Source organism: Aspergillus puulaauensis, chromosome 2, assembly GCF_016861865.1.
Source record: "Aspergillus puulaauensis MK2 DNA, chromosome 2, nearly complete sequence".
Lineage (NCBI taxonomy): Eukaryota > Fungi > Ascomycota > Eurotiomycetes > Eurotiales > Aspergillaceae > Aspergillus > Aspergillus puulaauensis.
The window spans coordinates 4,163,997-4,187,319 of NC_054858.1; the positions used below are offsets into that span (position 1 = coordinate 4,163,997).

Genomic DNA, 23,323 nt, shown 5'->3' on the forward strand with positions numbered 1-23,323 from the left:
CCTCACCTTCTCCTTCCTCTTTTCATTCACCAACCTGACGAAGTTTACCGACCACTATCTCGAATCTGTTCGTTTCAGTTGAGTAAAGAAATTGTAGAAATGGGTTATGAGCTGAACTAACGCTATTCCAGAGGTACATATATTTCATCCCTTCCGTCAGCATTGAAGACATGCCACATCCATTAAACATTCACATTGTCTTTGACACGTATTGTTAGGTGCTTTTCTATAGACTCACACCCTTACGTCGAGCCCTTCTAAATGAGATTATGAGAAAATAACAGCGTCCGTTGGAGCTGAATGATCACCCCCGAGCGTACTTTGCACTTCGCACCACTTCTTTTTGCAGGTGGAATTGCCGAAATGATACGACCCTCCGTGAGCCGAGATGTACTGAGCAACCTTCTTCCAAGGTATCTTGGGTTCTGGGTCTGGACGTCTTGAACGACACGCCGAAGTGCAGATGCTGCGTCTGTCGAGTTCCGTATATAGATTGACAGCTTCGCACAGAAGTCTGACCTTCACGAAGTTAGCAGCCTCTTTTTTTGAGAAAAAAACTGAACTGAACACTTACATCATTATCTTGCCAGTGAGGTCTTCGTACGCGCTGGTCCTTGGACTTTGTCAAAGTCCGATACCTGCCACGAAGCGTTGACTCAGCCTCTCTGAATCCGCCGATCTTCTTGATGTCCCGGTACGAGAGCCCGCGGCGCTTGTATTCGATGAGAAGCGCATTCCGGGCATCATTTGTCCAGGCGTTCATACGTTCGGTGTAACTTGGTTGGTAGGAGGAGATTTGCCCGAAAGTGTTGAAGAACGAGCCTGCCGAAGTGATTTGCGGAAGCCCATTTTGATATGGGATATGATTCTCCGAATATGGTATCTCGTTGAAATCTTGGAGTGGGGTTGCGTCGCCGTGCTGGTAGAAATTGGGGAATGTCGGTACGCAAGTATCAAAGGGCGATGAGGACTGAGAAAAGGTTTCAAAGCCGGGTCCCATGTAGGGCAAGCCATTGATATCGTCACCTGTCTCAGTGAATTGGCAAAATTGGTCCGGTTGCGAATCGATATCGGAATAAACATGTGGCTCATTCCACACAACCTCGTCATTGTTTTGAGTCGCGCTGGGCTGCTGTACATCCCAATGTCCTTGGATCTTCAGCGTGGGCCACGGGGACACCAAACTATTGTCATATGTTCCATCAATGGTGCTTGGTGTATAGTTTTCGGCCACTGTGCCAGGAGAGGCTGTGCCAGGAGTCTGCCTTTCATGAAGCAGAGATTGAAGGGACAATTCGTCATTCGTCCAGTCTTGCTCTTGCACCAGAGGTCCACTACTCTCATACGAGTGATTCTCTTGTGGAGTCTCCGTTTGTTCGAACGTCGATATTGTTTCTGGCATGTTTTCGGAGGCAAAATGCCCGGCCATCGTGTATGGAATATGTCTCGGAATGGGGTGAAATAAATCGGGAGTAGGGACGCTGGCATTGCTGGAGCCATAGTCGTCGAACGTGAGCTGACCTTCTGGGCTTGGAGGATCAACTTTGAAAGTGCCCCAATGAGATGAACGCTCTGATGGTGACTGAGTTTGGAATGCGTTGGATAAAACGCTTGCACCTGGATCGACGACTGGGAAGTTGATTTGCCAATGATTATATTGTTCTTCGATGGCTTGGAGTTCGCTAAATAGATCGACATTTGGTGTCTCATCGGCCGTAACCGAGCACAATCCGTCAGTTCCCACGCGGTCGTCCATTTGAAAATCACCACTCTTGGTAATGATCTTTGGGATTTGGGGGAAGTCTGTTCGTGGATCAAAAGGCATCTGTGGAAGAGCGTTCCCAGAAGTATTAATGGGCAGGACAGCTAAACACGAGGGATGAGGAGGAGGAAGGATATTGCGCTCAATGTCCATGTCATTGGCAAAGCCATCCGTTTCAACAAAGATGCGGAACACTGCTGCTTTATATTAAAGCCAAGTGCCTATTCTATCAAGTTCACCGCTCTTGCCACCTATAGCGGGCGTTTAAACTGATTAAAGCATGTGCATTGAGTGTTGTTGCTGCTTTATGCACGTTGTTGGGAGTACTAGGGCACCTGCATGCTAAGGGTCTCAGTCAACATCACAGTATCTGAATGGAGGGGTCTCAGACGCAGCCGTGAACCTATTAGGAGAATCCACCAGGTAGCTCTCTCCACCAGATATCAAGAAGCAGCCACGGTTACTGCAAATTGGATAACTTCTATGGTTTGATAATCCACCTCGCCGCTCAAACCCGACGAAAGAGATATCAGAGTGGAACTCAATCGTGAAACTTGGGAGGAGTATGTCAGTCCCTCAGGTAAGTTGTGTGCTGTTCATATATGAGGTAAATAGCTGTTTCGTGGGTGATTTAGCAAAGACTAATGTGCAGCAGGTGTGCTATGTCTCAGTGCTCACTGTGCTATTGAAAGGAATGATTCGAGAAGCAGCTGAACTCTATTCCGAAAGATGGACGAATACTCTGTTTTGGAATGTCTTAACTGACAAGAAGAAAAAAAAAAAAAAAAAAAAACAATGCAAAAAAGAATGGAAACAGAGTCCAAAGGAGTGCCAATCTTAAGAGAGCGGCCACAAACAGCTCATCGATAGTTCCTCTCCCACGCCCATCCCCGTGAAATATTGCTTTAATAGGGCTTTGAATTCCATATGCTTGGGATCTGCTAAACTCCTTTCATCATGGCTTCCACTCTTCTTCCTAAAAGAGCAGTGCCATCAGAGCTAAGCCTTGATCTCTGGTATCTTTGTTTACTGATGTGCCGGGATTCAACATGGGTACTGCTTGAAAGGAGATCATCCTCGGAGAGGAAAAAAGGGGGAGGCTCTGAATTTGTCTCTGCTATTTCTTCATGATCAACACTTGGCAATGAATAGGCAGTGACAGATCTCAACTTCCTGTCAAGCAGAGGCCTTCTAGTCCGTATGTGGCTGGATCGGTGGCTCAAGTGGCAGCAGTGAAAACGGCTACTCCGGCTAAAAGAAAGCGAAAATCGAGGCAGATCAACAACTAATGACTTCAAGAATCTCACCAGAAACGGATAGCCTGGACGGGCGCCAGAGATTTCAGGTTTCACGGCTGTGCCCGCTGGCGGCTGGCTACATAGGGCTTTGTTGTTTCATGCATCCGACCCGGGAACAGCAGCCAACAACTCATCTGAGGGGGGACTCTCGGAATGGGGAACACAGCTCCGCTGCATACGGCGCCATCCCCAATCATATGTATTATTGGGGCCCAAGAGATCTACGAACGTTTGATCGGGGGATTTTCCCACCGTTGGAACAAAGCGTCGCTCTCCCGTCCCGACGAGCTGCGCCAGCAGCCTTTCCTCAACAGCCAGGCGGAGTCGACCAGCTCTCTTTGTCTGAGGCATCATTGGGGCTCATACATAATTTCCGTACCCTGAACGGTCTATATCAAGAACCAAGTATTAATGCGCTTCCGCGTAGGCAAACCACACGTTCTTGGCTAACCAAAGCCTCAACCCAAGGCGGAGCTTCCTTGCTTTCGTACCCTGCCAGGCTTTACCCAGCCGACTCATGCCTGGACCCAATACAAGGTCACAAAGTTAACCATGACACTCGAGAAATGAAAAACAAATCATGCAAACCAACTTCAATGGTTTCTGTGTATTTCCAAACGATAAGCTCAATGCAGACTCTACTATTCTCTCTAGATCATGTTTGCTGGCTGCAAGTTATGAAGAAGTGCTCTGCAGGACGTGTATGCCAGGCCTACATTGGGTGGATGGATACTTTCCTGCGCGGTGCAATCGCAATCGCAATTGTGGCGTCTGAATGGACGAAAGAAACCTCAGCTTGGGCCCAGGAGGCGAAAAAAGAAAAAAGAAAAAAGAAAAATACAGCATAATCAGTTCATGCTCTTTCCCCCGCATCATGTTTTCCCGGATGGCTCCCAGCATATTCGCCGTGCAACCACCAACGCACTGCTCTAAATCCGATCAACCCGATCAGTCCGCACGCCCAATTCCAGAGTTGTGGGTATGCAGGCTATGTCACTGTGCCTGTGCTGCTAGCTCTGATTTTTGTTTCCCCCCAACCCCAGTTGCACGACATTCTTTTGTTGAGCGAATGTGCTTGCGTACGTGGTTTTATCCTGCTTGGTTAGGGCTGCGCGTTTAGAGGCCAACCACAACAACCTGCCTGTCTGTCTCCTTGCGTGCTACTTTTCGACAGCTCCTATGCCGCGGGGTTGTAAGTAATTGTAGAGAAACCTATATCTATTTTGATCTTCCGATTTGTGTATGCTCATATCTATTGATAGACTCCATCCAGTGCTTTCCCGCGTGTGGACCCGCGCTCCTTTGGTCTTCCTTTCCCAGTTCCGTTTGACGCTTTCACCTGGCTTGCCGTCGTCCGTTGGCAGGTGTCTTAAGCCACCGGCTACAGTGCACGCTCCCCCAGTTCTCAACTTCTCAAACAACTGCTCCATTTCTATTATTACCTTTGGGGCTATTTTCTGCCAGTTTCCTCCGCTGCTTTTCTGCTGGGGATGGCCAAGAGACTTGTAGGTACATTTCCGTCGGAACATGCACGGATATGCAGCATACAGTCTTAGTCTTCCAAGGCAGCTTAGATGTATCTACCAAGCTTGGTCCCAATCGTAAGGTACATCCTGCTTGCCGGCGATCCCCCCAGGCCCATTGGTAAATAGAAAGTGATTCATCGATTTACTAAGAAGGATCAATAACCATAAACAAACACAATTGTCACCCCGGAATGGCACTGAAAATCCGACCCAGTGAGGGCGAAATAGAACAGTGTACAGGGAAAGGTGATAGGCATACACATCGCGTTTACCTCGCTTTCCTGTGTCCCGTCGGTTTCTTGCTGCCCTGGTGGCTAGCATAATGATCCAAAAGTCGGTCAACCAAAAGCACTGAGTCCTGATGAGAAAGATGAGACGGTTGCATGCCGGCAGAGGTGGCTTACCTCCAAATAATACAAATGTAAATGCGTATAATATAGTCGGTGATTTCATGAATGAATAAGCAAGCTCAAAATGCTTAGCAAAGATGGTAAGGCATGCCAGAAAAACACCCGAGATGACACGAACTGCTACTCCGATTCCCACAGCCAGCGGTCTGTCATGACGTCGAGCCAGGAGTCCAAAGGCCGCAAAAAGAAACATTGCAAGTGACGCCACAAGAAAAAAGTACACATACACAAACCCCAAAAGTTCAACGTACATTCTCAGTAGCTGGGAGCTACTCATTGTGCTAACATGTGCACTGCGTGGCGGCACGATCCTCATACTGGAAAAAAGGGCTGAGGTTACGTTCCCAACCAGATCGTTGTACATGTTGCTAATGAGTCTGAATCCAATTGTCCCATTTTCGGGACAGATTGGATGGTTTGGAAGGTCGTTCAATATTTCGTAAATTGCTTCTGTTCCCCAATTGCGCCTCGGCTGTACTGAATCTCCATATCCTCTATTGTCTGCCGAAGTAACCTAATAGCGACTCGTGGTTCCGGCCGCGGCTCTTCGCATGCGGACAGGATCGTTTCTGTAAGATATTGCAACTTCAAAGTGATATCCAAAGTCAAGGCGAGGATCTGCGACCCCTCCAGAAGAAGGATGAGAACCACGTGAAACGGAAAATGTAGCTGGGCCCAGATTTGCTGCGCAAATATACCCATGGCCCGTCTCGGAGTAAGATCAAAGTACTCTTGCCAAATAAAATACTAAAATGTTGATGTTAGCGAATTCCAGCATAAGGAATTGTACTCTGGATGATCAGCGGGGCCTTACGACATTGGTAGTAACACCTAGGATATGGACAAACGACCATTTGGTCCAGCCGCCCGGCTGCACTGTCTTGTTGACAAGTCTTGTTACAGAAATGACGCCTTCACCAATAATAATCAAGGTAAGTAGTCCTATACGGACGTTCAGATGAGTATCCTGAAATCCGATGCCCGGGGTAATACAGGAGGTGGCGATTACCATCCACATTTCAACCCAAAACAGGACGAACCAAACAGTCCATATGTAGGCATGAGGTGATTCTTCGCCGAAGGCAAAAAACATCTTCCAAATAGTTAGCCGGTGGTGTATCTCCCTGTCCAACTGCATGGTTTGCTTACTCCCAAGTGGACCGCACTCGAAACGCATAGAGTAGCAGCTATAACGCATAGTCCTTTGGCAGCACTTCTCATCCGCCTGCGAATGAACAAGATGCTGATTGTGTATTGTAGAGACAGCAGGAATCTGCTTCCTGCAAGAATAAGGCTTAATGATTGAAAGGCCCAAACATTCTCGTCTTGAACATGCGTACTGAACCGTGTGCCTGCAGAAGCAAATCCGACCATAGCCGCTAGTTGTATTCCTTTGCAGAGCCGTTCGAAAAGCGAGTCCCGTGCAAAGCGGATATCAAACATTGTTACTTGGAGCCAGCTGAACCAAATCACTCCGAGGAATCCAATATAGGCTCCTAAAGCTAATACTGCAAATTAGATCTCGGACACATAGTCCGCGAAAGTTTACACACCTTCTACATTGTTGATTTCATGTGTAGCTGTGAAGGTAGCTAGGTTCGCAACAAAAAATAAATCGAAGAACAGCTCGATGGGAGTGGCGTCCGAATGGCGATAGAGGTGCGGAGGAACCCCATCTTTCTCGTCAATAGGTGTCTCGATTAGAGCTAAACCCCTACGTGGCCTTCCCATAATGAGTTACTATTATACAGAACCTAGAATATGTCATGTTGGCAAGACTCACTGAGTAGGTTCACCTGCAGATTCAGGCCGGGACACTGGCCCGCGACCTAGAGAGAAAAAGGGCGTTCGGTTCATCGGGCATGGGCCTCCACGAAATAGTGTTGAGTTGTCTTTGGTGAGGCTATTGCGCTTCTGAAAGTTCAAATGGGTAGTCAAAGAACAGAGGTTCCCTAGTGCGCACGGTGATGTCGCGCATGGTGATAGTGGGTTGGGTGAGTAGCACCTGCTGAATTGGGGTCTCCTGTAAAGCAGGCGCGTGCGATCCGATTCGACTCATGATTCACTTTCCGAGTTTGGTTTGGATATCATGGACGTCCCAATATTTTCTAATCCTCGCGAGCTCTCGAGATCGGTGGTTGCAGGAGTGGCAACCTCGGATCCCGGAGTGACACCGGCTTCCTGTTTGAGCTTTTCGTAGTGATCTCCAGTCTCTTTGATCAAAGCCTGTATCTCGACTTCTCTAACAGATATATCGGCTTTTTCCTTTCTCAGCTCCTCCATGCGGTTGATCATTTGTGACCTGGATTTCTCTAGAACGACAAGGTTCGTCCGCAATCGGTCCAGGCATGTTGAGAGACGTGGGAGCGATGTCATCTTCGGGGGTGTCTTTGGTCGATCCACGGGGTCTTTGCCATAACCCATTGCGGCTCTTGTTTGTGCTGCTTCATAAGCTGCTTTCTCCTCCAGGTCCGAGTCTTCCTCATCCGAAAGTGCCTCAGCATCCTCAATCAGCTCGCGCATTGTTTCGCGCTGCTTCTTTTTTTGTTCGCGTTCTGCCTTCTTCCCTAGGGATATGCGCCCATCCTCAACGTACTCGTCGAACCCTTCCGCAAAGTCTTCGTCGTCTCGCTCCAGCCTCGTATCCTTGTGATTCTCCCTGTCCGCCACTTCCCATTCATCTTCTGCATTCTCCTCGAGCGAAATGTAGTCCTGTTCCGTGAGCGTATGACTGTCGTGTTCCTTTGCTAGTCTTGCCCGTCGAGCCTTCTTCTCTCTGATTTCGGCCTCGGTAGGGATCGCCGAGGGAGCAGTAACTTTCATAACTTCACCAAATTTTGCCGTCACGTCCACCTCATTGCCATTCATACCGTCGGCTGTAGGCTTCGGTGCTGAAGCCGTCTGGTTTCGAAGTTCATTCAGGTAGTCCTCATTATAACTTGGTCGATCTTGTTCGGGCCCGACTCGCAGCGGAAGCTGCGTATTCGACCCCGATGGGGTCATCGATCTTTGAAATACGTTCTTTTCAAGCACGCGCCTACCCAAGCCTTGTTTCTTGGGGACGATAACCTCGCTTTCATCCTCACCATCCTCTGTCATTGAAGTCTCGCCGGCCCCGAATGAAAGGCGCGATTTGGATTTTTGCTTCGTTTTTGAATTCACCGGTCTTTTCACAATTGGTCCAGAATCTATAATATCGCAATCAGTCCATGAGCTACGAGATACAGTTTCGAAACATTGTACTGAGGCGGGGACTTACCTTGTTCACCTTCATCGTTGTCCTCCTCGGCTCCGCCGATCTTGCGGGGCTTCCTTCGATTAGCAAAGCCAGAACTCATATTGAAAATCCGTTATTCCTTTTCAAACCTTCAAACGACGTATCTGGGAGGAAGTATTGTTCTGGCGACTGCGTCACCCGGGAATTTTGAGCTATCGGGAACATCATTTTTCCGAGAAGCTTGCGCCCGCCGATATCAAAAGTTCCGCATCGCGACCACCTCAACACCAAGGCAGGAAATTGAACCAAGACCAAGTCGCCAAAATGCCTCAAGCCCAGCCCGAGTTAAAGAAGGTGTGTCTTGATATTTAGCCTACCCGTTGATGGCCCGAATAACAGCGCTAACCGACATTGCCCACAGTATATGGAGAAGCGGGTGTTCTGCGAACTTAACGGGAACCGCAAAGTCATTGGCGTTCTACGCGGCTACGATGTACGTCGAAACGGACCCAAGTCCATCTACTCTTTCTTCTATCTTCGTGTTTCAGTTTTTGGAACCTCCAACAGAAGTTATCGAATGACTCCGTTGCCGGGATAAATAGGACTAACAACGCATGTGCAATGCTAGGTGTTTATGAACATCGTTCTTGACGAAGCTTTTGAAGAGAAGCCAGGTGGAGAAAAGGTTGCTATCGGCATGATTGTAAGTTGCACACGCCGTCCAGGGGCTCACAGCCGGACCCCTCTTCGGACGTTAGGTGGATGCTGTGAGACTAACCACTGGTACGCCTTATTTGTAGGTCATTCGCGGCAACTCAGTTGTCATGCTTGAGGTTGGTTCTATGTCCACCAGTTCAGGTTTTGCTTCTGCTTTGCCTTGAGCTTTCCCATTCGATCAGGTTACTAACATCTGTTTTTTCACTCTAGGCTTTGGAACGGATAAGCGAGAAATAGACAATCATATGCTGCGTGTGGAGGGTAGAGACGTCGGGACGTCTACGTTTTTTCTTTATACCATACATGCATGTATGTGGGTTACTTCAAATATCAAGGAGTTCACGGGTTGGACCGCTCGCGTGGAGCTATCCGAGGGTATCTTTTTTTTGAGATTTTATTTTGCTTATGAGAGGGAAAGGAAAAGAAATTTGAATAATACCTACATATGTCTATCTTGCGTAGACCAGTAGCTACGTCCCCCTTCGAAGAATGCCTGCCAACTACATATACCAGCACATCGGATTATTTGAGGACGTTTCGCAGGCAGTCAACCTGCATTGAAGAAAACCGGGACCTAGGGAAGGTTTAGGGAGGCCACACTACAGATTCAAGCCGCAAGTAAATCTCTTTGGGGCCCGTATAGGGATATATTCCAGTCGTGCTAAGATCCATCCCAACCTCACGCCCCAAATCTCATGGCTAAACGCGATCCAAACACCCAACCCACACCGCCAAAATATAGAGAGCAGGAGGTAAAAATAAAAGAAGAGAACGGTACAATACAGGTATACTCATTAAAAGATTCTAGTCTTATTGTTTGGATCCGATTTTCAATTTCAGCTTGAGCCCACCGCCAGGCGTAGATGGGGTTGCTGGAGTTTGTGGTGCTTGTGAGGCTTGTGAGGCTTGTGTTGAGGCCGCGGCGAAATTCGGGAGGTGGAGCTTGGGTTTTGATTGCGAGGAACTTGGACCTGGGGTATTTGAGGATGGAGTGCCGTGGTTGGGTTTTGGCTGCTTGAAAGTGACTCGAAGAGGAGCAGCTGATGCGTCTTCTCTCTTGCGTTTTGTGGATGTAGTTGAGTATTTGGAGGGGTTGAGGGATGTCCGGGCCTTGTTCGTGCGGAAGAAATGAAGGCGGCCCTGTACAAATGGATTTATTAGCATTAGTTTACAATATAGCAGTACTGTCTTAGGGTTTACCTTTCCGAGGTGCTTGACGCCCCAGTACCTGGGGTATTTAAGGGCAACCTTCTTTGAGGTTATGGGATCGTATATGACTCTGCATAGGTCTGTGAGCTCGGAAAGCTCCAATACACCAATTGCTGGGGTGCTGCATGCGGCCCAGAGGCACTCCTTGAGCACTTGGTCGCCAGATACCTCTGCCTTAAGGGCAGCCAAAGCTCCGGTGACAGTTTGTCTTCGAGCGAGGTCCGCCTGTCGAAGCTCCGTTGAGGACTCTTGCTCAATGATTAAGCCATCGGCAGCTGTCGATGGCTCTTTGACAACGCTGCGCCCAAATGCTACGGGCGCGAGCGCCTTTCCGAGCAAGCCGTGAAGCCGCCACCTAAGCCATACCGAGGGATCGTTGGACAGGGTGAAGATAAACCATCGAAGTAACTCAGGACTCTGGAATATATCGAGTTCGACAAGACATTCGAAGGCGTCTAGGCGGAGGAGGTCATAAGTGCCCACCCGTGTGTAGGGCAAGAACTGCATAACATCGGCATCCGCGATTTTGGCCTGCATAAGCTGCATCTGGCAATGTAGAGCCGCACGAGAGTACAGGTTCTGGAATGAGCTCGACCACTCGTCCATTCTTCTATAACGGTCAATCTCTGCCACGGCGTCTTTTTCGAGTTGTTCTTCGGCTTGGGCTTCTAGAACAGCTTCCATATCGAAGTCATTGAGTTCGTCGGTGCGGGTTTCAACTCTTCCCAGCATGGCATGACATAGAGACCTCATCAGTGTCGCGACGTAGAAGTTGTCCGAGTACTTTTTATCTGTGAGCACAAGTATATCAAGCTTTACAGCGAGTAGGTCTGCTTACCTCATTGTTTGAGTTGTCGTTGAACTTCAGCTTGTCGTAAAGGAACCGCTTAACTCTCATTGGGGTCTTGCCGCTGACGTCTCGAACTCGAGAGATCGCCTCTGGAATGACTAGTTGGAGAACGTACGCGGCCCTGTCTGAGAAATCGTTTGACCTAGTCATAGGGGAGTCTGGTAGACAGAACATTTCTTGAAAAGCTTTCTCGAGATGATAAAGTCCCAGCCAATTTATCTCCTCCTTGGCATGTTTTACTAAAGCCCGTGCCGCAGCCACACGGATCCCGTGAAAGTATCTTCGATCCATTAGTGTTCGAAGGAAGATGGTTGATATTAAAGGATGCTCCTTTTGGACGGCCATATACTGGAGAGACTATCAAACGGTAAGTAAAGAGAAAGACGGGAGGTTGAAGCGACAAACCTCTAATTGAGCTACCACATCACGGTCTTGCTGGAGCTGCGAAAGATACATGTATCCAGGCATAACCAGTGATAGCTTGCAAACCCATTCGAAATCTGCATCCATGCGAATCCATTCGTAAGATTCTTGGCCCATCCTTTCTTCATCCTCTTTACTCCAATCTGCGAGTCGCCATTGTTGCATTTCGTCCTCAGTTTGCAATACGTCCCCAAGACAATAGAGCAGGATATCCTCCTGTACCTCCGTATTGCCGTCCGCACCTATAACGGCCGCAGCGCGCTCTTTTTGTCGCTTGTTCCTTTTTAATCTTTTATATTTCGTATTATAGGGTATGTCGAATTTCGTGACGCCCTCCTTGATCTCGACGATGTGTTCGTAAGGGGTACCGTCAGCTTCATGGATTCTGATCGTCATGGACCCAGTAAAAACGGGTTGTATTGTGCCAGCATACACATTCCGAATTTCTTCTTTGACGTCGCGCATGAAGGCATCCTTCTCCAAGTCACGAGCACTTGGTTGATCAGACTGAACTTGTTTGATCATCATTTCTACCACCAATTTCTTCTTATTAAATCTTTGAGTTGCTTGGAATCGAGGGCACCCGGCACCATAAATCCACTGATTGAAAAATGTGTCCAACTTTGCGTGTCCGAGTCGCTCGCAAGTCTTTTGAAAATAAGAGGATGTAACGGATCCATTGGGTATTTCTCCCATGCGAGCGTTTAAGAAAAGGCGAGAGATGATTCGGGACATTGTTGCCTTTCCGCTGGCTTTAGTGAGGCGCCGGTCCAGGATAAACAGGACAATCGGCGCTTTGAGCGCGATGAAGTCGGCCTCTGATGGGTCTATGCTGAGGATATTTCCCATGTCGTGCACAGATGGACGCTCGTAGTCCAAATCACAGACCCGATCCGACATTTGCTTTAGTCGGAAGCGGTATTCGTTGTTCCCGCAGAGTTTTCGCATGAAGGTATCTGTCATATACCAAGCAACGCCAACTGTTACCCAAGTATCAACCGCCTCCTTCGGCACAATATTGACACCAATCCACTGGACGGCAAGCGCATGGGTGATTGCACGAGTCGAGTCGTACATGGGGTCAATTATCTCCTCCGGGAACAGAAGACGGCTGCTACATATTGAGAAGCAGGACGTTGGTAACGTATCCTCCGGTACGTCATCGACGAAGCACATCTTGTAGCTCGCAAACGGGTATGATCCATATGTCAATGAGAAATAATCGATGGCCTTTGCCATCGGAAAACAGGTGTTACGAACTTCATCACCTCTTCCTGGTAGGCAAAACGCATGCAACGGGATGGCATTCTGACCAAGTTGTTCGTCTTGGTCGCTTTCACGGAAATCGGCGAGGTTGACATACTCAAATGGACCAACAGCAAATCCGACTTGACGGGCAGAAAGAGGGGAGTAAGAAGCAAACGAGACTGTTTTCTTGCTGGGGTCTCTTGGATCAATAATATCATCCGTCAAGTCCCCAGAACAGACCACTGACATATCCATGGCCTCGTCGTCGGGTGCAATGAATCGATCGTAATTCGTGCTTGATTTTGGACGAGCCCCAGATCCACCACTTGATTGATCCTTTGACTTGCGGTCGAAAACATCGCCTAGCGTAGCCGCGCACTTGATCGATATTTCCCAAGTGCAACGCGAGGAAGGGTCATCGACACAAGGGAAAAGCGGGCATCCAGTCCCATAATCAAGAGAGTTTGTGGTATAAACGTGCGGATAGCGCTTGTCACCACTCTCTACACCAACAAATTGCAAACCATCCCGTATGTTCTCGGCGATAAATTCGATATTCACCGTAAGCGCCGTGAATCGCGGAAGGGACGTATCCGCAGCCTTCGAGCTTAAAGGGCCTTCCGTATCATCGGCTATTCCAGGAGCACGGAGTGCCATCTGATCTTGGGCCTCCGTAGAAAAAGGATCGAGCTCTTCGATGCGCACGCTTTTGGGGAGGGTCAAGAGGAGTTCGGGTTCGGGTCGGGGTTTGAGGAGGCCATCTATTTTCGACGATAGGCGCTGGTGATAATGGGGTCCGTAGAGTTGGAGCGACTCGTAAGGGTCGGTGTATTTGACGGTAGGCACCTTTCCGCTGACATTTAGACGCTTCAGTTCTCCCTGTCGGAAATTCAATCGAATAGTGCGCAGGTCCTTGTAATGAGGGTGAATGATGATCTCCGTTTTGCCCTTGAGACTCCGGTTTGCGAAGTCTACCTCCAGTTCGACCTTCTGGTGCGCAACCGTGTAGCCCAGGCCTGGCCAGCTTGGGCCGGCGGGAGTATCAACGACCCCCGGCATCCCGCAAGCTACTCAATCGTGTACTGCGCCGCGAGGGCCAGGCTGACCATCCACCGTCATGTCCAAGCTCAAGGAGCAGCTTCACAAGGATCTGAAATCAATCTGAGCGATATTGCGACCGATATCTATTCGCATCAAACGGTATTTGGGACGAAGGAGTTGGTAGCAGGAAGACCAGTGGATGAAAGAAGCCGCGAGCTTGAGCGATGATGTGTTTAACGAGTGATAACACAACATGAATAATAGAGGAAATGGCGCAGATATTAAAAAGATAGCAACAGCCCCAGTTGCACAGATACTCTTGTTCCCGAGTCTCAAGCGACAAATGATTCCCTCACCCTTCGATGACTTTCTTCTCATCACGCGTCTCGAAGGGTTCACAAGCTGGATCCGAAGCTGCGGAGCTGTTTGCGAGTCACGTGGTATCCACCAAAAAAGGAATGCCGAAGGCTGATCACAAATTAAGAGAAGCTCACAACTAAATATTGAATAACAAACTACGGGCTGCTCAGATATCTTTCTCGAACTATTCCAAGATAATGCAGCATACAGTAGTTAATAATATAATGGACAGCCTCGGCCTTGCTGTTATGAACCGCAAACAACCTCAGGCCGCCGACTAGCCCGATTGAGTCCCCGCATAAACCGCAGAGTATATAGTAAATATTGAGTTGCAGTATACGAGCCAGTCGGTTGACCTTACTTTCTTTTCAGCCATCCAGGTGTACAGTCCCAGTCACACAATGACTTCTCAGTCTGCAAGTTCAACTGCAATCTCTCTCTCCCCACTCAAAGAGGGCATTAAAAAGGCGTACAACACTATCTCAAACACCTACTCGGACTGGACACAGACACATCATGCAACTCGCATCAAGTACCTCAACGTACTTCTCGAACACCTCAACTCCGGTGCGCCGACCCCACAATCGGTGCTGGAACTAGGCTGTGGTTCTGGAAACCCTGTCACCTCTCTCTTGGCATCTAGTCAGTATCCCACCAACGGTGCCGATACTAGTAGCTCGGCTCCCAGATTCACGGTTATTGGAAATGATATATCACAGCAACAACTTCATCTCGCATCGGAAAGGCTGGGTTCATTTAAAAACGTCGAACTGAAGGAAGGGGATATGATGGATCTATCCTTTGGGGAGAGAAGTCTTGACGCAGTACTAGGAATGTACGCGCTTATTCACCTACCCAGGGAAGAACAGAAGGACTTGTTGAGAAGAATCCATATTTGGCTCAGGCCTGGTGGGTATTTCCTTGGGAATTTCGCAGTGGAGGAGCAGCAATCGGTGTTTAATCATACTTGGTTGGGTTGTGGGACTGACGGCGGAGTTATGTTTTGGAGTAGCTGGGGGGAAGAAAAGACGTGCGAGATTCTCGCCGATACTGGTATGGATGTCATTATAAGGGAGGTGGTTCAAGATGTTGAGGAGGGCAGCGATGGGGAGGAGAAAAAGGTATCGTTCGTGTGGATTTTGGGGAAGAAGAAACAAGATATATAGCCAGCAGCCCCACGATGCAAAGAAGCAATGAACTTGATACAACCAAATCTTGTATTAAAACTAAGAGCGATAAGGCACCGTTAGCCATGGCTCCCATCAAAAGCAAACTTGTCCAAACTCCAAACCTCCATAGCGTCATGAAGACATCGGAGTATGAAACAACAAGAAAAGAATCCCGGAGCGGAAGCGGATCGGTGGGACGCACGTGATCGCCCAGGCACCGAGCTTGCTCGCAGTCGGCGCTCGATTTGACTCGCATTCCACCTCTAAAAAGTGGACCTTGCCTGAGCGTTGCCTTTCCTCTCCTGATCCGCCGGTCGACTATCTTCTTTTCTCTGTGAAGAACACCCGATATTCGTCTCGGCGCGACAAAACATTGGCTGGACCTCTTTCCTTCTGCTTTCTCTCCTACCTCGCCTTCGTGTGTGTGATGAACTAACTGCCGGTTTCCTATTCCATCCCCCCAAATTTTCATCAGATCGCGCCACTCTCAAAATGATTAGGATTTTTCGGAGGATACGGGGTGAGTCTTGTCGCGCAAGCCCGGGCACGCATCTGTGGGTTACAGCTAGCTAATCTGCCGTGCGCATTCTCCAGAGATCCAAGACTCTCTCCCTGACGATGTCCTGCTACCCCTTAAGAGCTACAAGTACTCGAGCGTGGATAAATCGTACATCTCGAATTATATCCTCAGACATTACGTACGGCGCCCTTGCTCTATATTGGTCCATGTCTAACCGGAATGGTGGGGTGATAGTGGAATGCTTTCGTCGAAGTACTGCCGCTTTGGATGGCGCCGAACATGGTCACCCTCCTGGGGTTCCTGTTCATCGTGGGCAACGTCATGCTTATAGAGATATTTATGCCTGACCTCATTGGACCGGTAAGAGACTCATTTATTCTCGGTCCACGAGCCTTGTGCTGATCGGTCTTTGTTATAGGGACCGTCTTGGTTGTATTACAGTTTCGCATTAGGAATGTGGATGTAAGGCATTTACGTCACTGCTGCCATGGACGCTTTTCTAACGACTTTACAAGGTACTCTACGCTTGATAACGTTGATGGAAAACAAGCGCGAAGAACCGGGACCTCAAGTGGACTAGGAGAGCTTTTTGAGTCAGTGGACGACCGATGATGGATAGAAATATGCTAATTTTTCCCAGCCATGGGATTGACTCCCTCAACTGCACGCTTGCTAGTCTCCTCGAAACCGCGGCAATGGGCCTAGGATCCTCCGAACTCGGTGCCTGGACTGCCATTGTGCCCTGCCTTGCCATGTACTTCTCTACCTGGGAAACCTTTCACACCCATACGCTCTATCTTGGATACTTCAACGGCCCTACCGAAGGCCTTTTGATTGGAATAGGCATCATGATTGCGTCTGGCTGGTACGGACCCCAGATTTGGTCACAGCCCATCGTTGAATTTCTAAACTTCCCGAGCCTCTTCGGCAACAATTCTGTGAAGGATCTATGGGCTCCGCTCCTCATTGGATCGTTCTTCCTAGGCCACCTGCCCGGCTGTGTTTACAATGTCATCTCTGCTCGTAGAAGCCAGAACCTCCCCGTTGCTCCCATCTTCAAGGAGTGGATTCCGATGGTCATCTTTACCGGATGCAACATCGCATGGCTTTTCTCCCCATATTCGTCTATTCTCTCCGGCAACCGACTAGTGTTGTTCTGCTGCACGATGTCCTTTGTCTTTGGACGGATGACCACAAAAATTATCCTTGCACACTTATTGAGACAACCATTCCCCCACTGGACAGTATTCCAGACTCCTCTTATCGGCGGTGCTATACTCGCCAATCTTCCGTTCCTGGGCCTCCCTGCAATTAGCGCCTCGTTCGAGCTTCTTTACTTGCGGGTGTATTTCCTTTTCGCATTTGTCGCTTACATGTACTGGGCAGTGCTGATCATTAATCGCATCACAACATTCCTTGGCATTAATTGTCTAACAATCCGCCGAGACCGATCATCCGAGAGAGAACCCCCGTTCCGCAGCCTCGCAACAGATAATTCCGACAGGGGAAGCATCAAAAGCCACTAATACGAACAAAAAACTCGTCGACAATGAGCTACCACGTCTAGAACACTTAGCCCATCTGTGCAGGCTTCGTCCTACAGAAAGATATGACAGACTGATTTATCCCTCCCTCTCGACATGTTACGACGTACATACTTACAACGCATACATACATACATACATACATACATGCATGAACTGCTTCTGCTGTACAATTACTCACCCCCCTGGACATGCCAACAATTCGCGCAGACGCGTTATGATCTTACGATTTTGATTGATGGGGCATACACCGACAAATTATGTGACATGGGATGAACTGAGGAAACTTGGAACCATGGAGTGGCATCCTTTTCCCCCCAGTTGTTTCCCCCTTAAGATAATTATAGACAACTTAGTGCATAAACGTTTAATGGATAATAATGTCGATAGATATAAGGTATCCCTTCCCATTTACTCGATAGGCGTACACTCGATCCTGGGAGCTTCGCTGTCTTTCGTTAAAGCGCTTATTATGCGTTCAATTAAGGGGTTGGCTAAATTGCTCTACACGATACAAGGGTTCAAGGGTAAGAAACTAGTGATATTAGGATATTCTTCTCAAATGGGTTGGTTCCACTTCGATTAACTAGTTAATATAACATACTGATGAGTAATGCCATTTACAAGGCTATTTTACGACAAAGCGCGCCCGTATACATCTTGTATAATTTATTAGATGATGCTCGGATTTGTATGGGAGGTTAGTACGGTGTCGGTGCGGGCTCTAGCACATTCGCCCGAAGAGAAAGTCTTTGACGATTGGAGAGCTTGAGAACTCGGGGTTTAAGAGAACACAGCTTTGGAAGATTTCTGTTAGTTCCGGATGTGGGAGGCAACCGGCTTATTGGAGCGGTTCTTACTTCAGGAAATACTCGAGACCGACTCTGCGGGATTCGAGGAAAGATGGTCGAAATTTGACTGTGGCCAATTGTTAGAGAGGATCCGCAAGAACGGTTTGTTGACTTGCTGAGGACATACAAAGAACGCTTTTCGGGGGAAGCGAAGGGAGAGCATTCTTCGCATGAGGAAAAGATGCCACTAGTTGAAGTCGTAAATCGTCAAACTCGGAGTATCTGCAGATTACGGATGAGTATATGCTTGATATCGAAAAGCCTTTCCTGAGAATACCTCATGCGGACTGGTATTATACCACCCTACAAGCTAGTAAGCCTCCTTATACATTCCAACAAGAAGGAATATAACAGTGGAATCACACCTCAAGTGTCCGAATTTTGCAATTCCATACCACATATGCGCCGATACCGGTCATTCCCCGGACGACAACATGATCATCGATAGAGACGCTTTTAGCCCACAGTCCACGGCTGGTTTCAGAGTTTGGATCTTCAGTATGATCCTCAAGTGTTATCGCCGGGCCGCCATCAATGGATATTTGGGATGCACGAGATGCATTTCGGTGATGGGCCCAGTAAGGGGGAACTATGCCTGAGACCGGGCGTTCTTTGGGCGAGCGGCGAGGAGACTGGGAGGCTGGACTAGGGCTAGCACCAACGTCGGCTGAGCGAGAAGCAAAGGATTCTGTGTTACGACCGGAGGCGCTGGAAACCATAGAAGGACAGGGAGGGGAAGCAGGGAGTGGTTGCGGCCTCGGTACCCGGCCTGTCTCCTCATTCGCTGGCTCCATCCATTTAGATGTCTTCAAGACTTAAGAGGCGGGTAAAAGAGAAGAAACGATGCCTACAGTGACGAAGATAAAAATAGTTTAGCTTCATTCAGTATGAAAGGAGGGGTAGGTGGCGGGGAACGGAGCGCAAGGGCAGAGTAACTTACGGGGGTTGCCTTTGAGACTAGTTGGCACACCCGACTGGACGAATCTCCCTTCAATTGGGACTCAAGAGTAGGGACGATTAAAGAAGGCAGCGAGGCAGAATATAGTAACTCCGAGAGTTCAAAATGGAGAGGCCGACATGGCATGAGCGACGAAAATAAGTGGATTGAGGCCACCCAAGCGTAAGCTGGATATTGAAGCCAAACTGGACAAGAAAGCGGGATTGAAGAATCACGGGAGTGCTGGTTGCCAAGGCGCCAATCCGGAACGGGAATGCTGGATGGTTCTCACGAATGCCTCATCCTCAGTACAAGTACGTAGCAGGAACGGGAATGGATTGATAGAAAATTGGCGAATCTGTGGTCGGCCGCGTCAGTACAAGAGAAGCTGCCGCCACTCAGCCAAGTCAAATCACGAGGCGAGATAACAGGACAGCCAGAATTCCAGAGGAAGCTAAATGGGGAGAGCTCCAAGGGAAAAGGCCGAGGTTCACGCTAGAAAAAGCCAAGCGCTGCATTGGCCAATCAGAGACCGCCCGAGTCAGACATGCCAGACCCCTAATCCCAATCTGTCTCGACAGGCAGAGGCAATCAATCCCATGCTACATTATTGCTGCGATCTTCCAAGACATTTTAACACCATGTGAGCGTTCGGTGGAGCTTCGCCAGAATGACGGCCCGAACATTCAACGGATTAGAAACGAGCGGCCCAATCAATGTGCAGACATCCGTCTCAGTTTGCGGATTGACGAGAGGGGAAGTAGATGAGGGCTTGAACGGACTGGAGGGATGTCGCTTCGAAACTGGGCCTCGGCGCTGCTTGTCTCACAGATAATAGCGAATTGTCGCACAAAGCATGGAGGACTGCCTCATGTCTCACGCACTATGATTTTTGCTGTCCTCGGATTTGCGTTGTGGTTTCCGTGAGGGATGGAGGCAGGAGAGCACCCGTTATCTGGATGAAACGGAGCTCCGGCTAGTTGTCCCCGGATCGACATCTACATATGGAATGGGATGTTTTCTTTTGCCAGACATCCAGCTCGACCCCTAAAGCGACCAAACCGACACTGACGATAAAACATGCGGAGATCCGGAGGCTATGGATTTGGAGTATTTTGCAGCAAGATGGCAGGAAAATAATCAGCTCACTTCGCGGCGCTGGGGATGGATCTAAAAAAAAAAAAGCCACTACTGCCGGCCAAAGCTAAAGGACTGATAGCGCCGCCACACAAGCTCAATCCGCGAGTAACACGGGGTGGGACAGGAAATAGTACTTATCCAGGGTCTCCTGCTCAAATATCCCCCTTCTTGTTCACTTTCCTCTTCACCCCTCTCTTGCATCCCGGCCTGGTTCTTCGCTTTTCGCTGTTTACCCCAGACTTCATTCGTTCAGTCTTCCATCGCTTGGGGTCCTCCTTCAATTAACTAAGGTAGAGACTCGGCTCTTCACCGGTTCAGTTTCTCTCGAGTCCCATCACTGTTTTGATCGGTACGTCCGCTAGTGAATACCGGTTCTACGCTCGGGATCGCATTATAAAGCTAACGCCCTCCCCCTTTTAGATAGAGCATCCGACCCTTTTCGTTCACCTCTCAGTCACTACTCGTATAATTCAAAATGGTTCTGCTGCGCTCTCTCATCGCCATTGCCGCCGTGGCTGGCGTTGCTCATTCCCAGAACGATACATCGGCAGTAGACTCGCAAGACATTAACACTCCCACAAAACGTAATGCACCCGTACGCGAGCACTAGTTGACTTTGATCTAACATCCCAACCTCAATAGAACATTGGTGTCTCACCCAGACCGAATCTTGCCGCATCATTTGTGACCAGGTCACAGGTGTTACAGGTGGAACCCCAGACTCAAATGATTGCAATGATGTGCGTTGAGCCCCAAAGACTGGTTGCGAGCTGCGAATATTGGCTTTTCTGTTCTGACTGTGCCTCGTTTTGAAAACAGAACACCCTTGTGTATAGCTGTGTCTGCAGCAATGGTCAATCACCAAACACCTCCGAATACACTCAAACGATCCCCTACTTCCTTTGCACGGAACAGAACAACCGTTGTGTCAACGACTGCACCCAAAACGACTCGAGCTGTCAGGATAAGTGTCGCTCCTCCAACCCTTGCGGAGCTCAACACCCTAGACCTCCGAACAAAACTTCAACCACAGTTGCATCTACCACGTCTACCCTACAGCCGTTTACCGGGGAAGCTGGCGACGAAGGAGGTGCCATCAAGCCAATGATTGATCTTAAACCAGTGTATGGTCTCTCCATCGTCCTTGGGGGATTCTTTGCCGGCTTTGCGTTTCTTCTCTAATTTATGTATTTTGCATGCTCAAGTGGCTAGCGAGCGTTGATAAGTAGCATTTGAATCTTTTCTTGCTCTATTTTATGGATTTACTTGGGACTCAATGATAATAACAATCTTCTTTTCATTCTTTTCGCAAAACTAAAATGCACTAGCTGGCTACAGAGGGGTGACTAGAATTCCTCCGCATCGAACTATTCAGAATCACTTACTACATGTAGACGATAAGTGGGATTTCACATCGAAATATTCAGAATCACCAGAATCACTTCCTGTAGACGATAAGTGGGATTTCGCATCGAAATATACAGAATCACCAGAATCACTTCCTGTAGACGATAAGTGGGATTTCGCATCGAAATATACAGAATCACCAGAATCACTTCCTGTAGACGATAAGTGGGATTTCGCATCGAAATATACAGAATCACCAGAATCACTTCCTGTAGACGATAAGTGGGATTTCGCATCTAAATATTCAGAATCACTTCCTCGGTCCCCAGGGGTCGAATCGACTGGATCGATGGACTCTAAAGGGGCCTTTCCCTTCGAAAAGCCTTCCCAGTATTCGCTAGGTTTCCATAACTTTGCAAGTCGAGTATCATCTATACGTTGGGCGTCGTTGGTTAGCCATCTCATTGCCACGCGTGAGTCCTTTTGTACTTTCCCCTCCCTCACGAGCCAAAAGGGTATATCTCTGCATACTGCGACCACCGACTGGATACTGTACGCTCGAGGGCGTTCATCCTTGGATTGGGCATTGACGTCTCCACCAGCGTCAATAATTGAAAAAAGAGTGTTCCATTCAGCGTCCTTATCCAGGGTATAGTAGCTGGGGCCGAGCACCAATTTCGATGCCGCGCGGAACCCTTGGGGCCCAAGTTCCTTACTGAGCGTTTCCTCCCATGCCGCCCTCGTCTCTTGTTGCTCGGCCTCTCGCATGGGGATGTATACACTTGCACAGTATTTTTTCACGGGCTGACTTGGTAGTTTGTGAGATGAGTAGCTGACAGCAACACGATATTCGGTGTCTTTTGCAACTTCGCGTAGTGAGAGGCAAATGTTTGATGTGCATTCACTAACATCCTGGGCATCTAGTGTACCATACTTAATGAATGTAATTCCGTCCATGATCACCCTTGCTTCGAAATTTAACAAGTTCAAGGTTATAACCTGATGTTGAAAATAGTCAGCTGGAGGATAGAGAGAACCCAAGAAGCTCGAATAGCTTTTCCGATAGGTGTAGTTTGTTTGATACTTAAATGGGAGATATGCTTGCTTTTATACACGAAGTTGTGCGCATGCCCGGGTTTCGGGACATTTATTCCTCTTTATTTTTCTTTGAAGTCAGATGTGTATTGTGTCTGAGGTACAATGGCTTTAGTTAGAATGATGTTTGTGAGCTGATTGCTATTTGGTATTCATTATTCAAAACATTAGGGCTGCTTGGATGAATGATAAGGGAACAAGGGCAAGGTGTTAATGAACACCAAGGGCAAGCCATAGCAGCAAACCAAAGCGGAAACAAACAGGGTTGTTTAGGGTATGCCTTTCAAGCCAAGGCTTCAAGGATAGTATGACAATCTCTCAAGGATGCGGCTATGATCGAACAACGGGAGAAGATGCGGAGGCGGCGGAGAAGGCGGTGAGGAGAAACGCCGCATGTCATCCTCCGCTGAGTCTCAGAGGAACCAACAGATATCATTTACCCCTCACTTTCTTTGGCAACAAGTTCGATTTTCTAAACTAGCAGACTGCATTGCAAGGAGTGATTTTGCATTCGAGGAGAAATTGCTACAAGAAGTTGGCAAATCCACGCTCGCCAGACCTCCAAGCTTTCAGCCGACTCTCCACACCGGAGTGACTTATCGATTGGAGAGGTCCAGTTGCTGTTTGATGAGGGCCGTGGAATCCCTCAGAGCTCTTCC

The 23,323-nt window shown here is 48.5% G+C and overlaps 10 protein-coding genes across 10 annotated transcripts; 4 read left to right on the top strand and 6 right to left on the bottom strand.

The window, feature by feature from the left end:
• Positions 1 to 267: 267 nt before the first annotated feature.
• APUU_21716A (uncharacterized protein) lies at positions 268 to 1,915 on the bottom strand (the record flags this gene model as incomplete). The annotated part of the gene is made up of 2 exons (XM_041700500.1): positions 268 to 519; positions 575 to 1,915. The coding sequence occupies 2 exons, from the start codon at positions 1,913 to 1,915 to the stop codon at positions 268 to 270; spliced, it is 1,593 nt and encodes a 530-aa protein (XP_041553478.1).
• Positions 1,916 to 5,425: 3,510 nt separating this feature from the next.
• On the bottom strand, positions 5,426 to 6,853 carry APUU_21717A (uncharacterized protein; the record flags this gene model as incomplete). Its single annotated transcript, XM_041700501.1, has 5 exons — positions 5,426 to 5,743; positions 5,811 to 6,089; positions 6,146 to 6,498; positions 6,550 to 6,719; positions 6,780 to 6,853. 5 exons carry the CDS (start codon positions 6,851 to 6,853, stop codon positions 5,426 to 5,428), a joined length of 1,194 nt encoding a protein of 397 aa, XP_041553479.1.
• Positions 6,854 to 7,051: 198 nt separating this feature from the next.
• Positions 7,052 to 8,334, bottom strand: APUU_21718A (uncharacterized protein; the record flags this gene model as incomplete). The annotated part of the gene is made up of 2 exons (XM_041700502.1): positions 7,052 to 8,184; positions 8,256 to 8,334. The coding sequence occupies 2 exons, from the start codon at positions 8,332 to 8,334 to the stop codon at positions 7,052 to 7,054; spliced, it is 1,212 nt and encodes a 403-aa protein (XP_041553480.1).
• Positions 8,335 to 8,537: 203 nt separating this feature from the next.
• On the top strand, positions 8,538 to 9,167 carry SMG1 (putative small nuclear ribonucleoprotein SmG; the record flags this gene model as incomplete). Its single annotated transcript, XM_041700503.1, has 5 exons — positions 8,538 to 8,567; positions 8,635 to 8,706; positions 8,842 to 8,916; positions 9,014 to 9,046; positions 9,141 to 9,167. 5 exons carry the CDS (start codon positions 8,538 to 8,540, stop codon positions 9,165 to 9,167), a joined length of 237 nt encoding a protein of 78 aa, XP_041553481.1.
• Positions 9,168 to 9,740: 573 nt separating this feature from the next.
• On the bottom strand, positions 9,741 to 13,719 carry APUU_21720A (transcription initiation factor TFIID subunit TAF2; the record flags this gene model as incomplete). Its single annotated transcript, XM_041700504.1, has 4 exons — positions 9,741 to 10,070; positions 10,131 to 10,922; positions 10,978 to 11,346; positions 11,395 to 13,719. The coding sequence occupies 4 exons, from the start codon at positions 13,717 to 13,719 to the stop codon at positions 9,741 to 9,743; spliced, it is 3,816 nt and encodes a 1,271-aa protein (XP_041553482.1).
• A 743-nt stretch (positions 13,720 to 14,462) lies between these two features.
• Positions 14,463 to 15,227, top strand: APUU_21721S (class I SAM-dependent methyltransferase; the record flags this gene model as incomplete). The annotated part of the gene is made up of 1 exon (XM_041700505.1): positions 14,463 to 15,227. The coding sequence occupies one exon, from the start codon at positions 14,463 to 14,465 to the stop codon at positions 15,225 to 15,227; it is 765 nt and encodes a 254-aa protein (XP_041553483.1).
• A 495-nt stretch (positions 15,228 to 15,722) lies between these two features.
• Positions 15,723 to 17,276, top strand: APUU_21722S (sn-1,2-diacylglycerol cholinephosphotransferase; the record flags this gene model as incomplete). The annotated part of the gene is made up of 6 exons (XM_041700506.1): positions 15,723 to 15,750; positions 15,825 to 15,928; positions 15,985 to 16,110; positions 16,169 to 16,212; positions 16,266 to 16,343; positions 16,391 to 17,276. 6 exons carry the CDS (start codon positions 15,723 to 15,725, stop codon positions 17,274 to 17,276), a joined length of 1,266 nt encoding a protein of 421 aa, XP_041553484.1.
• A 742-nt stretch (positions 17,277 to 18,018) lies between these two features.
• Positions 18,019 to 18,939, bottom strand: YPT35 (uncharacterized protein; the record flags this gene model as incomplete). Its single annotated transcript, XM_041700507.1, has 5 exons — positions 18,019 to 18,091; positions 18,155 to 18,212; positions 18,273 to 18,367; positions 18,423 to 18,448; positions 18,511 to 18,939. 5 exons carry the CDS (start codon positions 18,937 to 18,939, stop codon positions 18,019 to 18,021), a joined length of 681 nt encoding a protein of 226 aa, XP_041553485.1.
• A 1,758-nt stretch (positions 18,940 to 20,697) lies between these two features.
• On the top strand, positions 20,698 to 21,404 carry APUU_21724S (uncharacterized protein; the record flags this gene model as incomplete). Its single annotated transcript, XM_041700509.1, has 3 exons — positions 20,698 to 20,806; positions 20,865 to 20,962; positions 21,042 to 21,404. 3 exons carry the CDS (start codon positions 20,698 to 20,700, stop codon positions 21,402 to 21,404), a joined length of 570 nt encoding a protein of 189 aa, XP_041553486.1.
• A 195-nt stretch (positions 21,405 to 21,599) lies between these two features.
• APUU_21725A (uncharacterized protein) lies at positions 21,600 to 22,526 on the bottom strand (the record flags this gene model as incomplete). The annotated part of the gene is made up of 1 exon (XM_041700510.1): positions 21,600 to 22,526. One exon carries the CDS (start codon positions 22,524 to 22,526, stop codon positions 21,600 to 21,602), a length of 927 nt encoding a protein of 308 aa, XP_041553487.1.
• Between the last annotated feature and the right edge of the window lie 797 nt (positions 22,527 to 23,323).